The sequence below is a fragment of the Leptodactylus fuscus genome, chromosome 1 (genome assembly GCF_031893055.1).
Source record: "Leptodactylus fuscus isolate aLepFus1 chromosome 1, aLepFus1.hap2, whole genome shotgun sequence".
Lineage (NCBI taxonomy): Eukaryota > Metazoa > Chordata > Amphibia > Anura > Leptodactylidae > Leptodactylus > Leptodactylus fuscus.
Window position 1 is genome coordinate 192,605,537 of NC_134265.1, and position 16,684 is coordinate 192,622,220.

At 40.8% G+C, this 16,684-nt stretch overlaps 1 protein-coding gene across 1 annotated transcript in view; it reads left to right on the plus strand.

Moving 5' to 3' along the window:
* The first annotated feature begins 546 nt into the window (after nucleotides 1–546).
* Nucleotides 547–16,684, plus strand: part of TMEM161A (transmembrane protein 161A) — a 28,042-nt gene continuing 11,904 nt past the window's right edge. The window contains exons 1-7 of the mRNA XM_075280674.1: nucleotides 547–651; nucleotides 1,868–1,971; nucleotides 2,936–3,016; nucleotides 10,361–10,458; nucleotides 12,887–13,043; nucleotides 14,407–14,558; nucleotides 15,443–15,503. Coding sequence (XP_075136775.1) covers nucleotides 649–651; nucleotides 1,868–1,971; nucleotides 2,936–3,016; nucleotides 10,361–10,458; nucleotides 12,887–13,043; nucleotides 14,407–14,558; nucleotides 15,443–15,503 — 656 coding nt within the window. The 5' untranslated portion in view covers nucleotides 547–648. The remainder of the gene's footprint in view (nucleotides 652–1,867; nucleotides 1,972–2,935; nucleotides 3,017–10,360; nucleotides 10,459–12,886; nucleotides 13,044–14,406; nucleotides 14,559–15,442; nucleotides 15,504–16,684) is intronic.

The following is a 16,684-nucleotide window of genomic DNA, read 5'->3' on the forward strand; positions in this document are numbered from 1 at the left end:
AATAAGTGTGCCCCACTTGTTTTATAACGGCCATGCAATGCCATTACACTTTCTCTCATTGATTTCTGTGGGCGAGGCTGGAACTACACTGCACAAAGCTGATGAGGTGGGGTAAAAGGTCACAATGCTTGCACAAGTGTCACACAGCCCCTTCCCGGGTGTGTCACCCCAATTGATCTGCTCTTGATGACAGTGTCATCCCTTATGCAGCTACAGCAATGTAAGAATAATAAAGTTAGAACTTTTGAACTGTGACAAAAAAAAATCTGCTGCGTCCGTAGGAGGGGGGTTAAAAAAAATGTCCTTAGCGTTTCTTCATCGCTCTGCAATCCAGCAGTCCCCACAGGACGCCACACTGCCAGCTCCTACAACTCCCAGCATGCCCCACTCCCGACCCTGTAGTACCCGGATACATTGATGGCATATAAATAACAAGGTGCCCGCCCACCAGCCTGCAGCTTCCGCCTCCTATTGGTCCTTGTGCTGTCAGTCAAAGCGCGCTGCAGTTCTACTTGGTTGAGAAGCTGCGACTTGGTTTTAACTTCCTTAAAGGGACAGTGCAGCGTCCTTCCTGCAGCTGTTCTGCCATCACATGGTTCAGGAGATGTAAATGACTCTTGGAGACGCACTTGGAGTAAGAACTTCAGCATGGTGAGTGTGCACTCAGGGGCGACTTTTACTTCATTCACCAGCTTTTTGATGGGACCTCCCAATGAGTTTAGCAGTGTCGTCGCATGCTATTTGTGTATGGAGTTTTATAGCAGGTTCTGCGGTAGTTGTGTAAGTTTTTCGTGAGGTTGTAGCAGTCTAGTCATGGACAGTGACACTTTACTCACTGTGTGCACATGTAGCTCATCGCTAGGGCTGAGAGATAGCGGCTGGGCTATGGTTGCCATGGACAATGGCTCCACTTCCTATCCCAGCACTACAACGTGTCTTGAGGCTTGTTCATACTGACCTAGCAGGACAGGCTAGGGGCAATGATGGCCATCAGGTCCCACATGTCTACTAGTCATTTGGCCTTCATATAATGATATGCAGGGTTATATTACTCAGCATTTACATGCAAGTAAAACATCTCATGAATAGAACAGATTTACATTGGATGAAAAAAAATTAACATTTTTGAAAATTTAGGTAATGAAAAAAATTTGGAGATTTTTAAAACTTTTCTCTAACCACCTTTACGCTAGGTTCACACTAGTGTTTGGGTCCGCATGGGGATCTGAAAGACAGAGACCATGTCTATTTAAAAAGTGGTTACCCACAAAAGCCTGCGGGCCCCATAGACTATAATGCAGGACTCAGGACAGGTCCTGTTCTTCTCCATTTTGCATGATGTGCCCACTGATCTTAGGTGTCATCCATATGCTGATTCATTACAGCCCAGTGACACGGTTGTGTATATATTGCACACAGTCTGGTCCAGCTGGTAAGGCCCCGTTCACACAGGGCTAGGAACTGCGTATTTTGGTCCTGATTTTTGACGTGGGAAGCCACGTCAGAATAGGACCAAAATGCACCAGTCGCGGATTTCTGCTCCGGAGTAGGCCCAAATGAATGGGCCTAGTCCAGAGGGTGCTGCCATGAGGCGGACACGGAATCCACCTGAAGAAAGGGCAGCTCAGTTCTTTTTTCCGCTAGTGGGAACAAACCGCTAGTGGAAAAAAAGAATGCTAGCGGTTTGCATAGACCTCTATTGTGGGGAGGTGGATTCAGCGCCAAAATCCTCCCCCTCTTGCCATGTGTGAACGAGCCCTAAGGTTTTCTGCTCTTTTATAGGATTCACCAATGCTTTAATTTTTTTAATTTTTTTATTTTTTTTGTTTCGTACTTGTATGACTTAATGTGTTCTTGTTTTCTACAGGCTGTAATGGGGATACAGATGGTGGTCACCTTACTGGTGGCCACTGTTATGCAGAGAGTGACCCCTCACTATTCTCTTGCACGGTGGCTTCTGTGCAATGGCAGGTGAGTTTGCTTAAAAATAAGGATGGTATCTGGTATTTCCCTGGTGACTGCCCCAGATACTACCCAGAGCTCTGTTATACACAGGCATCATCCTGTAATACGTGTTAGTCATATCCTTTCCTAAAATTATTTTTGGGGAAATTGTGTAGTGTAAACGTTGCAATGGACTACACAGTGTATCCAGGCTTTAGTCAACAGAAACTCGGTAGTCTAAGGTATTTGAGGGGATTAACTCACTATTAATACCTGATGATTTAGGATGGTTGAAGGATTTACATATTTTATTTCCTGGTAGTTATAAGGTTTTGCCATTAGACACTTATACCGTATCCAAATTGCCGGAGCACTAACTGGGAACCCTCATTGATCACTAAAACTTGGGCAGAGAGTCTCCCTGCATCCTCCCTGTAATTGAAGTGCCAGTGCGCTTGTATTGCACACCATTTATTTCTAAGGGGCTCTTGGGACTGCAATCCCCAGCAGCCCCATAGAGGTGAATGGAGCTGCAGTCATGCAGGCGCACTAGGAGGATGCAGGGAGACTCTCTGTCCCTGCTTCCTGATTTTTGCAGGTCCCAGCAGCTGGACCCCCAGGAATCTGACAATTATACTCTATTGTGTGGCATTATTAAATCTGCCCCTTTGTGTCCAAATGTGAGTTTATAGAAACAAGATTTAATGGTTATTTCCATTGCAGACATTTATGAAATATGTGCAGGGTATAGCATAAATGTCAAACAGATTTAGTCCCATCTTATAGCGGTTATGAATGCAGAAGTGGTCATGCATGTGTGGCTGACATTTTTGTAAAACCTTGCACGACATTTCACATGTTTTCAAGGTTTATTTGTCATGTTAATGAAAGATAGAACATGCCAGTCATGAATCTGATATCACTGCTATATAGCATCATATAGAAATGTTTAACATGTTGTGTTTTGTTTTTTGTTTTTATATGGAACCAGTTTGCTCCGCTACAAACATCCTACAGAGGATGAATTAAGAGCACTCTCCGGAAAACAAAAACCCAAAGCCAAGAAAGAGCGGTAAGACCAGGAATTGGAGTTTTTCGCAGAAAGCACCTCTTAATATTTTTGAGCTGATCATTGGTGTCCATTCTAGAATTAATGTTTGACTACTTTTTTTTTTGTTTGCCTAAAACTTTGAAAATGCCACAATGTGAATATTTCTGATTCAACAGTGGTAGTACAAAGCTAAATTTTTCCTCTAAAGCGAATACCATCCACACACTACAACAAACCCATAGTGTCTTGTTCTGCAGGTTTTGAACATGCAGCATATACAGTATGTCAATACTTGCTGTGCATTCAACCACAGATTTCAGCCTTTGCAATGCAAAGACTGAAACTTTGGTTAGCCATACAGGAAATAACCTTCAAAATCTACAGCACAAAACCATCCTATTTTTGGCTGGTTTTGTCCACTATGGGCGCCCTGCGGCTAGCTCATAGTGTGTGGTCTTAAGGTGGCCGATTGCTGTATTCGGGTGAAGAAAAGCAGAGCCTGTTTTGGCCACATTTTCTGTCCTGAATACCGCTCAGTTGGCCTGACACTTTGAATTCAGCTAAACTGAGCTGCATTGAGGCCGTTAAATTTAGCCAATACATGAACCTTTTTTCCGTCTCGAACATGACTGTGCGAAACTGGACTAAAATAGCTAAAGTACAGCACTTTGCTATCTCTGGCTATCTCCAGTACTTTCATCCTTTTCAATAGAACGGTGTACAAGCTGCCCGACCACTTCCTCCAAATCAGTGGGGAGTCTTGCAGAATTAGTGGTGGTGGTCCATCTGCTAAGTTATCCCCTATCCTATGACTATATACACTGAAAAATTTTAAAAAATGATTTTTCTTTTAGACCGTTTTTACAGAGCCATTCCATTTACTTTGTGGCGATTATTGTGGTATTATTGACCATGAAGAGTGTCTCGGACTACTACTCCATATTATGTAGATAAAAATTGGGTCATATTTCAGAATACCCTGTCATAGCATCCAGAGTATTTATCTCTCCCCAGTAGGATTGGATGGCTGCCATTCTCACATCATGTGATAGAAGTCATCTTTGTCATTATGACTACAGATGAGTGAGTACTATTCGAAACGGCCATTTCGAATAGCACGCACCCATAGGAATGAATGGAAGCAACTAGCACGCAGACTGGCTGCTTAAACCCCTGCGTGCTGGCTGCATCCATTCATTCCTATGGGTGCGTGCTATTCGAAACGGGAGTTTTGAATAGTACTCGCTCATCTCTAATTTTATGATAACTAAGGTAGTTTGTTGCTGACTTGTCATTGCTTGTGCATCGGAAAACTGGCAATGCATAAGGGATAAAATTTGCTTTCATTGATTACCCATAGACTATATATACATCCAGGCAGTTTACTGCAAAAACACGCAGAAGTCTCTCTTCAGGTTTAGCAAATAAAGTACTAAGTACTTTGCATGCCAACCTTTGTCAGAGTCCACCCAGAAGTGTCAGACTGTTGAAGCTGAAATGTGGCACTTCTGGGTGGATTCTGACATAGTGGGCATGTACAGTGCGCTTACCAAACCCAAAGAGAGGCACAAACCAGCAAAGGAAGCTGTCATTCATCCTGTGGGGCGATCTCAACTGCAGTTAGGGGAAATAGGCAGCTCTGCTGACAGAAGCCCAAGCTGCACGTTGCATGTCCCTAAAGCCACTTATTTTGCATATTTATGAAAGTCACATATAAGAAAAGCATATATGCAAACTGTGTCAGAAGCCATACAAGGTGCTGTGATTAAAGAAAGCCGAGAGGAAGGGACATTTTGTTCCCAAAACATGTCGCTATGTTTGGATATTTTTCTGCTCTATTGGTGACCATGTAAACCATTTTTATGGATTTCTAAATAAAAGTTAAATTTTATATATTCATCGCAATTTTGAATTTCATCACCGGGTTGAAGCTGGAGCGTGTTTTATATTAAAGAAAGTCTGTCAGCATAAAATGACCTAATCTAAACTCTGCATTGCTCATTGTTTTGTGGCCACAAAGGTATGTTTCTCCTCCTATTAAAGTGTTGAGGGAGAACCCCCGCCAGAATACGGGTCACTTACAGTGGTCAGTCACCTGCTCCAAATCAATCATGCATGTGCGCCTTTAGTTTTTGGTTTGGGAAGCATTTGGCAACTGACATTCTCCTGTTAAGGGCGTAGCAATATTTTGTTTCCACGGCTAGATTTATAAAAGTCATAACTTAATTTTTCAGTGTATATAGCCATATAGGACTTGCTTTTTTTTGTAGGGCATGCGTTTATGAACAGCAACAATTTTGGGTACATGTAATGAACTGAGTAACCTTCATATGTGCTTTTAACTCTAAATCGCAATTTCGAAGTTAAGCATGCCATTGTGTAAACACTCATATAATGAAATACTGCTCATTGTTTTATAGGCGGGGTTAAATTTTACTGCAGTTACTAGTTAGGGCTCATTTACACGAGGCAAGAGGAAGTGGATTTTGATGCGGCGTCCTCCTCAAAATCCGCCCCCTCACAATAGAGGTCTATGTAGAGCGCTAGCTTTCTTTTTTCCGCTAGCAGTTTGATCCCGCTCACAGAAAAAAAAGAAGCGAGTTGCCCTTCCTTCAGGCGGATTCCGCGGTTGATTCAGCCGTGGCGTCCGCCTCGCGACAGCACCCTCTGGATTAGGCCCATTCATTTGGGCATAATCCGGAGCGGAAAGCTGCGATGGAATGTGTTCACGCGGAACCCCGTGTGAACTAGGCCTTTTAGGGCCTTGTGGGGCTACCAGTGCTCCTGTGTGTTGCATACGGATTGGAGCACCTAGACTCCAGTACTGCATTGTTTATAGAAGTATCATAAATCCCTTCATCTACAGTGGGGAAGATAAGTATTGGATGCACTGGCAATTTTGCAAGTTTTTCCACCTACAAAGAATGGAGAGGTGTGTAATTTTTATCCTAGGTACACTTCAACTGTGAGAGATAAAATCTACAAAACAGTCCAGAAAATCACATTGTGTATACAGTCCTATGAAAAAGTTTGGGCACCCCTATTAATCTTAATCGTTTTTTGTTCTAAATATTTTGGTGTTTGCAACAGCCATTTCAGTTTGATATATCTAATAACTGATGGACACAGTAATATTTCAGGATTGAAATGAGGTTTATTGTACTAACAGAAAATGTGCAATATGCATTAAACCAAAATTTGACCGGTGCAAAAGTATGGGCACCCTTATCATTTTATTGATTTGAATTCCCCTAACTACTTTTTACTGACTTACTGAAGCACAAAATTGGTTTTGTAACCTCAGTGAGCTTTGAACTTCATAGCCAGATGTATCCAATCATAAGAAAAGGTATTTAAGGTGGCCAATTGCAAGTTGATCTCCTATTTGAATCTCCTCTGAAGAGTGGCATCATGGGCTACTCAAAACAACTCTCAAATGATCTGAAAACAAAGATTGTTCAACATAGTTGTTTAGGGGAAGCATACAAAAAGTTGTCTCAGAGATTTAACCTGTCAGTTTCCACTGTGAGGAACATAGTAAGGAAATGGAAGACCACAGGGACAGTTCTTGTTAAGCCCAGAAGTGGCAGGCCAAGAAAAATATCAGAAAGGCAGAGAAGAAGAATGGTGAGAATAGTCAAGGACAATCCACAGACCACCTCCAAAGAGCTGCAGCATCATCTTGCTGCAGATGGTGTCACTGTGCATCGGTCAACTATACAGCGCACTTTGCACAAATAGAAGCTGTATGGGAGAGTGATGAGAAAGAAGCCGTTTCTGCACGTACGCCACAAATAGAGTTGCCTGAGGTATGAAAAAGCACATTTGGACAAGGCAGCTTCATTTTGGAAACAAAAATTGAGTTGTTTGGTTATAAAAAAAGGCGTTATGCATGGCGTCCAAAAAGAAACAGCATTCCAAGAAAAACACTTGCTACCCACTGTAAAATTTGGTGGAGGTTCCATCATGCTTTGGGGCTGTGTGGCCAATGCCGGCATCGGGAATCTTGTTAAAGTTGAGGGTCGCATGGATTCCACTCAGTATCAGCAGATTCTTGAGAATAATGTTCAAGAATCAGTGACGAAGTTGAAGTTACGCCGGGGATGGATGTTTCAGCAAGACAATGATCCAAAACACCGCTCCAAATCCTCAGGCATTCATGCAGAGGAACAATTACAATGTTCTGGAATGGCCATCCCAGTCCCCAGACCTGAATATCATTGAACATCTGTGGGATGATTTGAAGCGGGCTGTCCATGCTCGGCGACCATCTAACTTAACTGAACTTGAATTGTTTGTCCAAAATACCTTTATCCAGGAACTGATTAAAAGCTACAGGAAGCGACTAGAGGCTGTTATCTTTGCAAAAGGAGGATCTACTAAATATTAATGTCACTTTTCTGTTGAGGTGCCCATACTTTTGCACCGGTCAAATTTTGGTTTAATGCATATTGCGCATTTTCTGTTAGTACAATAAACCTCATTTCAATCCTGAAATATTACTGTGTCCATCAGTTATTAGATATATCAAACTGAAATGGCTGTTGCAAATACCAAAATATTTAGAACTAAAAATGATTAAGATTAATAGGGGTGCCCAAACTTTTTCATAGGACTGTGTATATGTATATATATATATATATATATATATATATATATATATATATTTTATTTTTTTTTTAAATAATTAATTTGCATTTTATTGCATGAAATAAGTATTTGATACAATAGAAACCAGAACTTAATATTTGGTACAGAAACCTTTGTTTGCAATTACAGAGGTCAGACATTTCCTGTAGTTCTAAACCAAGTTTGCACACACTGCGGCAGGGATTTTGGCCCACTCCTCCATACAGATCTCCAGATCTTTCAGGTTTCCAAGCTGTCGCTGGACTACATTGAGTTTTGGCTCCACTCAAAGATTTTTAATTCTGATCTGGAGACTGGCTAGGCTGCTCCAGGACCTTGATATGCATCTTATGTAGAGACTGCTTAGTTGCCCTGGCTGTGTGTTTCGGGTCATTGTTATGCTGGAAGTCCCAGCCACAACCCATCTTCAATGTTCTTACTGAGGGAAGGAGGTTGTTGGCCAGAATTTCGCAACACATAGCGCTATCCATCCTCTCTTCAATACAGTGTAGTCGTCCTATCCCCTTTTGCAGAAAAGCAACCCCAAAGTATGATTCCACCCTCATGCTTCATGGTTGAGACTGTGTTCTTCAGCCTATGCTCGCCCTTCTTCTTCTTCCTCCAAAAGTGGCAAGTGGAGTTGATACTAAAAAGTTCTATTTTGGTCTCATCTGACCACATGGCCTTCTCCCATATCTCCTCTGGATCATGCAGATGGTCAGTGGCAAACTTCAAACGGGCCTGGACATGTGCTGGTATGAGCAGGGGGACCTTGAGTGCCCTGCAGGATTTTAATCCATGACTGTGCAATGTGTTACTAACTGTAATCTTGGAGATTGTGGTCCCAGCTCTCTTCGGGTCATTGACCAGGTCCTCCCCTGTAGTTCTGGGCTGATTCCTGACCTTTCTCAGAATCATCCTTACTCCACGAGGCGAGATCTTGAATGGAGCCCCAGACTGAGGCTGACTGACAGTCATCTTGTGTTTCTTCTGTTTTCTAATAATTGCGACAACAGTTGTTGCCTCCTCATTAATCTGCTTGCCTATTGTCCTGTAGCCCTTCCCGGACTTGTGCAAGTCTACAATTTTGTCCTTGGTGTCCTTAGACAGCTCTTTGGTCTTGGCCATGGTGGAGAGGTTGGAGTGTGATTGAGTGTGTGGACAAGTGTCTTATACAGGTAACGCGTTCAGACAGGTGCAATTAATACAGGTAATGAATGCAGAGTAGGAAAAACTGACAGTTCTGTGACAGCCAAAATTCTCGCTGGTTGGTAGATGGTCAAATACTTATTTCAGTACAATAAAATGCAAATTAATCATTTAAAAATTATACAATGTGATTTTTCTGGATTCTGTTGTAGATTCTATCTCTCACAGTTCAATTGAACCTAAGATAAAAATTACAGACCTCAATTCTTCGTAGGTGGGAAAACTTGCAATATTGCTAATGTATCAAATACTTATTTTCCCCACTGTACTGTAGGTTGAAACATTGTTGCACCAGTATAATGGAACATTGGGTGTTCAGTAAATGGCTCTGATTTCAGATGACACATTGGGTGACCGTAAACACAGAGTGTTGCACACCTATTTCATAAATTTTATAGAGCCTTAATAAAAGTTAGGTTTTAACTCCCAAGTGCAGTTTATTTTCAGTGATAGCAGTGATTTATGTCACTACAAAACTAACAGTCTGACTGTGATGGTACTATAACAGCACTGTATTAGTATATCTCACATTCGACATACTACTATGGTGAAGTGAGGGAATGTGTTAAAAAAAAAAAAAAAAAAGTTTAAACTTGAAAATGCTGTAGAGTTGCTGAATTTAGTAAGAAATGAAAGGGGTATTCCCGTGTCAAAGATCCTATCTATACTGCTAGTTTATATTTTTTTTTTTTTTAAAATTGCGTTTTGTGCAGGTCCATTCTCTGTAGAAACTTGGTTAGGCTTCTGTACAAACCTGTGTAATGTAATATACATTTACTGTTCATATTCGATCTGCAGTTTTATTAATTTCTAGTAATCATAATAAATAATCTCTCATGATAAAGGCAATGTCTGTATCTAGTAAGGTACCTCATAGGCTCTTCTCCATCAAACAGTCAAAATCCAATTACCAGCTTGTGGAAAAATTAAAGAAGTGAGAGACCAGCCAAAGCTGCTGAAACAGGAAGATTTGAGGTCCCGCATTGTGTAAAAGCAGCTTTTTTTTTGTTGCGGTTTTTGAGCCAAAGCCAAGAATGGCTACAAAAGGAATGGCAAATATATAGGAAGATCTTATACTTCTCCCTTCTGCTCAATCCACTCCTGGCTTTGGCTGAAAAAAAAGCAGCAAAATCTTCAACAACAAAAAAAACCCCTGTATTTCCGCAGTGTGGGGGTCTTCATCTTAAGACTATGGCCGAAATGAGTTTTTGAGAAAAGTAGCAGATAAAAACTGTGTTTTACAGTGCCAACAAAATAAATGAGATTTTTAGTTAATCTCCTCCATGAATTGTAAAAAAAAATGTGCTGTGGGAGCTGCTTTTTCAAAAACACTTGCAGAAAACCACTTTGGTGAAGGGGAATAAAATGCAATACATTTTTTTTTTTTTTTTTTTTTTTCTTTGCTTGACTATGTGGTGCTTTAGCCTAAAACTTTAAGTATAAGTATTTACTGCATCTAAAAAAAATGTAATTAGCATTATGATATATATATATATTTTTTTTTTATTTTTATTTTTTTTTCCTTAGGAGAATGAATGGGATCACAGATGAAAAACCCCTTACAGTGCCAAGGGATATTGATCTACATTTAGAGGCAACACCAGTTACTGCTGTTGATGCTCTTGGTAACCTTTTTGTATAAATGGTTTTTCTGGGCAATGGTAAATTAAGAACTATAATATATTCCTTATACATACATACACACACACTTTCTCTGTACACTAGTGTAGTATATGAAACCTATGAAAACTTAGGCCGGGTTCACACGGAGTAATGTGGCATGTAGACAGCGCGGGATCTTTTGCGGGCCGTATACGCTCCCATTGTTTTCAATGGGAGTCAGTACCGTATACGCGGTGCTATTTTGCGGCCATGATTTTGCAGCGGCCGCAAAATAGCACCGCGTATACGCTACTGGCTCCCATTGAAAGCAATGGGAGAGCATACGGCCCACAAAAGCTCCCGCACTGTCTACGTACCACATTACGTGCCAAAATACTCCGTGTGAACCCGGCCTTAAAGGGATTCTCTAGGTATTGGCCAAAAAAATAGAGTCTGAAAGAAATGTCAAAAAACCTTCCCTAATAAATTTATTTCTTTGCATGCTTATGAAAAATATAAGTTCCCCCGTCATTACAAAGACCGTTTTTCTTTACACCCTTTTTCATAATTGTGGCCCATACAATACAGTGGGTCCTTGTGCTGTGTATGGAGGACACCGCGTATAGATGGAAATCACTGATATGTGAATAAGGCCTTACTGTGTGGTTTATCTGTTCTACATATATCCATAGTGTAGTACAATGCATAATAAAGAATTATGTTCTAGCTTGTGATACAAAGTGCACAGTTGAATTAAAATATACTTGTAAGTATAACTTGAGCTTGGAAGAACACTATTAACTTAAAACTATTACATTTTATAAACCCTTATACTTAAACAAATATAATGGAGGCCAGCTTACTCTAAATAATCTTGTGGTTCTTTACATGCACGGAAAAAGAAGTTGGAGTGCTCCCCCATAGGTAAATTCCAATCCGAAAACAATAATTTCCAGCATGGAGCTGTTTCCATATAAAACTTTGCCTTTATTCACACCATTAAAATGACATCTGTAAGGAACTCCATTTAGTTTATACTTAAACATATTGGGGAGATTTCAGAAACTGTCTAACTCAAAAATTGTCTTTGTTGCCCATAGCAACCCATTGTAGTGAGGCTTTTAGTAGATATTTTACCTTTAAAAAAATAGAAGCTGCGCCATGATTGGTCACTACAGAAAAGAAAGACAGTTTTTTTTGTTTTTTTTTATGCTGAGACCCCATGTTGTGGAAACATTTTTTTTTTTTTTTTTGACCAGGAGTGGATTGAGCAGGGAGAAGCATAAGAGCTTTCTATAAATTTCCCTTTCCTTTTGTAACTATTCTTGGCTGTGGCACAAAAAAAGCTGCATTTCCATAGTATGGGGAATTGGCCCTAGTTTTCACAAATTTGCTCCATTGTGTTCTTTCTCTGGGATATATGTTGGAAGGCCTAATCCATTTACTTTGTGGCGATCATCTTATTGACCAAGGGAGTGTTTGGGACCATTACTCCTTATTATGTAGATACACATTGGTTCATGTATCAGAATATTTTGTCATATCCGCTGGAGTATTTATCTTACTCCAGTAGGACTGGATGACTGGCACCCTCATGTCCTGTGGTAGAAGGCACTTTGTGTCGTACAGGCTTTGAAGAAGTCACGATTTTTTTGCAAAAAAAAAACCCCACTCTTCTTGGTGGGGGCTGAGCAATCGTTCCAGTCAGATTTAACATAGTTTACTTCAGTTTTCTGGTGGACATGATATCATAGCTATATGTTAGCAAAGAGCTGCTATACATTTGTTTGCCTGTAGTAGTTGTGTAGATAATGCAGCAATTGGCCAATGAGGGCACCGTACTGAATAAACACTTGTGGGTAAGTGCACATCGGCAGTGGCTTGTCCATTGTTTGTTTTTCTGGTCCTCCTACGGACCACAGCAAACAGATGGACAACTTAAGTAGAGGGTACATAAAGGAGACCTTCAGACTCCATTGACTTTAATGGGGCCCTTTCAGTGTTCATTGTTTTTAAACTAAAAGTGGTAGGCGAAAAGGTCGTATGTGTGCAGAAGACTATGAGGTTGATGTGAATGTAGTGGCTATTATGGACAGGTTTGTGTACATTGATGGTATTTATTAAAGCCAGTGCAGTGAAAATACTTGAGTAAATGTGGTATTCCATATTTCTTATTCTTATAATAAAAAAAAAAAGAAAAAATGAGCCTCACTTATACCTCCGAGTACCACAGTAAGTATCCAAACTAATCTTGGACACTATGTCGGCAATGGTTAGAAATATTTGGATGTTGAGTGTTCTACAGGCTGCAACAAAGACCAAAGTGTAAGATGTTTTTTCCTCGGCTGACAGCGCATTGTATCTTGGGTAAAACTGTTTTAGCTTTTGCACAGCCATCAAGTGTGTAATGGTATCTAATTTTATTTATTTATTTTTATTTTTTTAATACAGTGCTTCGATACTTCCTGGAGTACCAGTGGTTTATAGACTTTTCATTGTATTCCACCTTCATCTACCTGTTCACTGAAGGCTACTACTGTCTTGTGGATGCCCAGAATGAAATCAATATTGGAGTTCTATGGTGTCTGCTGACTCTTGTTTTCTCTGTGTATCCTTTCAGGGCTACTGTAAGGGAATGAGGCAAACTGGGTCTTGGCTTATACAAGATATTTATATAGCACTACACTCACCGGCCACTTTATTAGGTACACCATGCTAGTAACGGGTTGGACCCCCTTTTGCCTTCAGAACTGCCTCAATTCTTCGTGGCATAGATTCAACAAGGTGCTGGAAGCATTCCTCAGAGATTTTGGTCCATATTGACATGATGGCATCACACAGTTGCCGCAGATTTGTCGGCTGCACATCCATGATGCGAATCTCCCGTTCCACCACATCCCAAAGATGCTCTATTGGATTGAGATCTGGTGACTGTGGAGGCCATTGGAGTACAGTGAACTCATTGTCATGTTCAAGAAACCAGTCTGAGATGATTCCAGCTTTATGACATGGCGCATTATCCTGCTGAAAGTAGCCATCAGATGTTGGGTACATTGTGGTCATAAAGGGATGGACATGGTCAGCAACAATACTCAGGTAGGCTTTGGCGTTGCAACGATGCTCAATTGGTACCAAGGGGCCCAAAGAGTGCCAAGAAAATATTCCCCACACCATGACACCACCACCACCAGCCTGAACCGTTGATACAAGGCAGGATGGATCCATGCTTTCATGTTGTTGACGCCAAATTCTGACCCTACCATCCGAATGTCTCAGCAGAAATCGAGACTCATCAGACCAGGCAACGTTTTTCCAATCTTCAATTGTCCAATTTCGATGAGCTTGTGCAAATTGTAGCCTCAGTTTCCTGTTCTTAGCTGAAAGGAGTGGCACCCGGTGTGGTCTTCTGCTGCTGTAGCCCATCTGCCTCAAAGTTCGACGTACTGTGCGTTCAGAGATGCTCTTCTGGCTACCTTGGTTGTAACGGGTGGCTATTTGAGTCACTGTTGCCTTTCTATCAGCTCGAACCAGTCTGGCCATTCTCCTCTGACCTCTGGCATCAACAACGCATTTCCGCCCACAGAACTGCCGCTCACTGGATGTTTTTTCTTTTTCGGACCATTCTCTGTAAACCCTAGAGATGGTTGTGCGTGAAAATCCCAGTAGATCAGCAGTTTCTGAAATACTCAGACCAGCCCTTCTGGCACCAACAACCATGCCACGTTCAAAGGCACTCAAATCACCTTTCTTCCCCATACTGATGCTCGGTTTGAACTGCAGGAGATTGTCTTGACTATGTCTACATGCCTAAATGCACTGAGTTGCCGCCATGTGATTGGCTGATTAGAAATTAAGTGTTAACGAGCAGTTGGACAGGTGTACCTAATAAAGTGGCCGGTGAGTGTATATGTAATGGGATTTCCATCTGTGTGATATATATATTTTTTTTTTCCTTAACCAAAAACCTACAGTAAAGTTCTATTTACCATGATGCAGCACTACTTCCGTTCAGAAGAGGGAGGAGAACGCTCGGTTTGCTTAATCTTTGCCTTCTTCTTCATGCTCATTGGCATGATGGTAATGATTGTAAGAGAAGAATATCTAGAGTTTGGGCTGGAACCAGGTAATCTTTTTACTACAAATCCCTTCTCTCCCACATTATTTATTATTCAGCCCTGGTGCCATACTTGGAAGTAGTTAAACAAATAGCACCGTGATGTCTTCTTGCATCTTTTATCTTATTCTATCTTAATATCTTATTTTCCATGGTGGTTTTATGCCCTTCACAAAATCCTAGCCATGTATTTCTAAACACATAATGGTACATAGAAGATTAAGATTTGAGTTAATGCTCGTTTGGGCAGATTTATTAAAATGCTTTAAAAGAAAAATTTAGTTGCCTGTAGCAACCAATAGCAATACAGCTTTCATTTACAGGAGCAAAATGCAAAATGAAAGCTGATCTGTGATTTGGTTGCTATAAACAACTAAGACAGTTTTGTTTTTAAAGAGGACCTTTCTTTATAGATGTGCGGTGGTATATACCACTAGAAATCTGACAGACCGACTTTGCAAGTATGCGCCCCAGCGCATAAGATATCGGTGCCTTTAGTTTTTACACCAATATCTATCCATCGTCAGAATGGTAGGCCTTACAGCTTAGCGCTATCGCTGGGCTGTGAGGAACGCCCCCACTTACTGTACACTACAAGTCAATGGTAGTGTACACTCACACCCACTACCACACCCACTCACACCCACTGAAATCGTTCCTCACAGCTAAGCTGTAAGGCCAGCCTTTCTGACTGTGGACAGATATTGGTGCTGAAACTAACGGCACTGATATCTCCACCATTGGGGTGCCTACTGGGAAAGTCAACAGCACAATGAATTCAGTGCAGTGCTTACTTTCTAGCTTTCTATAATACTACACATTTATGAAGACCTAAAAGATCGTGAACAATTTTTGTGCGTTTTTTTTTTTTTTTAATTAATTTTATTTTGCAGGTATAAATAGCATCTGCCACAATTTGGAAATTTTGCTAAAACAACAAGGCTGGCAATTATCGTAAGTTTCTTGGTTTTAAGGCTACACCTTTATAGAATATTAATAATAATAATAATATAATAATAATAATAATATTGTGTATTACAGTGTTTGAAAGGGCTCTGATAGTAATCTTGAAATATGTAAAGTATGTGGTGTGATAATAGGGGATATTTACTAAATTTGTGATTCTAACTACACCATAAAGTTAAATTATGTCCCATTCATGTTTTGCGATATTGTGGTATAAGAAAATTTCATTGTACTCTAAAAGATATTGAAACTGCATAGCTCCATATCACTGGAAAGTAGTACTATCTTTGCAAGTTTGCAATTACCAAATACGCAAGGAGCTTTATGCCAAAATATTGCACATCACTAATATATTGCAGTGTATTGTAAAATTGATTGACTTCTATTACATGCTGCCTATGGCAGAACTATGGTAATGCCTGGTAGCCTTCAATAGGCTCCAAGCTATCATGGTAACCGATCGCCGCCCTTCGATGACTTTTCGGAAGGAAGCAAATATTAAAACATGGAGGTTCCCATGACGCCTGTGCATTATCCATGTCAGCGGTTGCGTTTAACCATGGCATCTAAAGTGTTATCAGCTGCAGTTGGTTTCAGCACCAATTGTGTCTGTTAGCAACAGGTGCTGGCTGTATATGCAACCAGCATCCGCCATGTATTTTCAGATTACCTTTTAAACTTATGTTACTATTAAGGATGAGATACCAAGGTCAGACCCCCACACTGTTATATCCTCTACTTCCTTGGGACTTGTTGCGAATCGGCTAATATCCCCTTATGGGTTACCATCACCTCACAGTCTGTTGATTTATTGATACATGACAACTCATTTTTGATTGTCAATAGCCTCTTCAGACACATATAGTAAGCATCAGTGTTACCATGACTACTATACCGCACCTTCGGGGATGTAGGCACACTTGAGTGTCAACTTGGAAGCTGAGTGGCTGAGCTCGGTCTTATAATGCCGAGCCAAAGTGCGGCATCAGCTTTGAGTACCGGAGCCCACCATCAGGGCTCCAGGCAGCACAGTTTTGACTCTATCCATCATTTCTCCTGATGAACCCAATATAAATTACAAAAAGAAACGCATTAAGTTACAGCTATAGAATTAGCTGGAGCTTAGCCCATGACTTTGGGGTTTTGTCTCTTGTTGACCATCTGGCCAA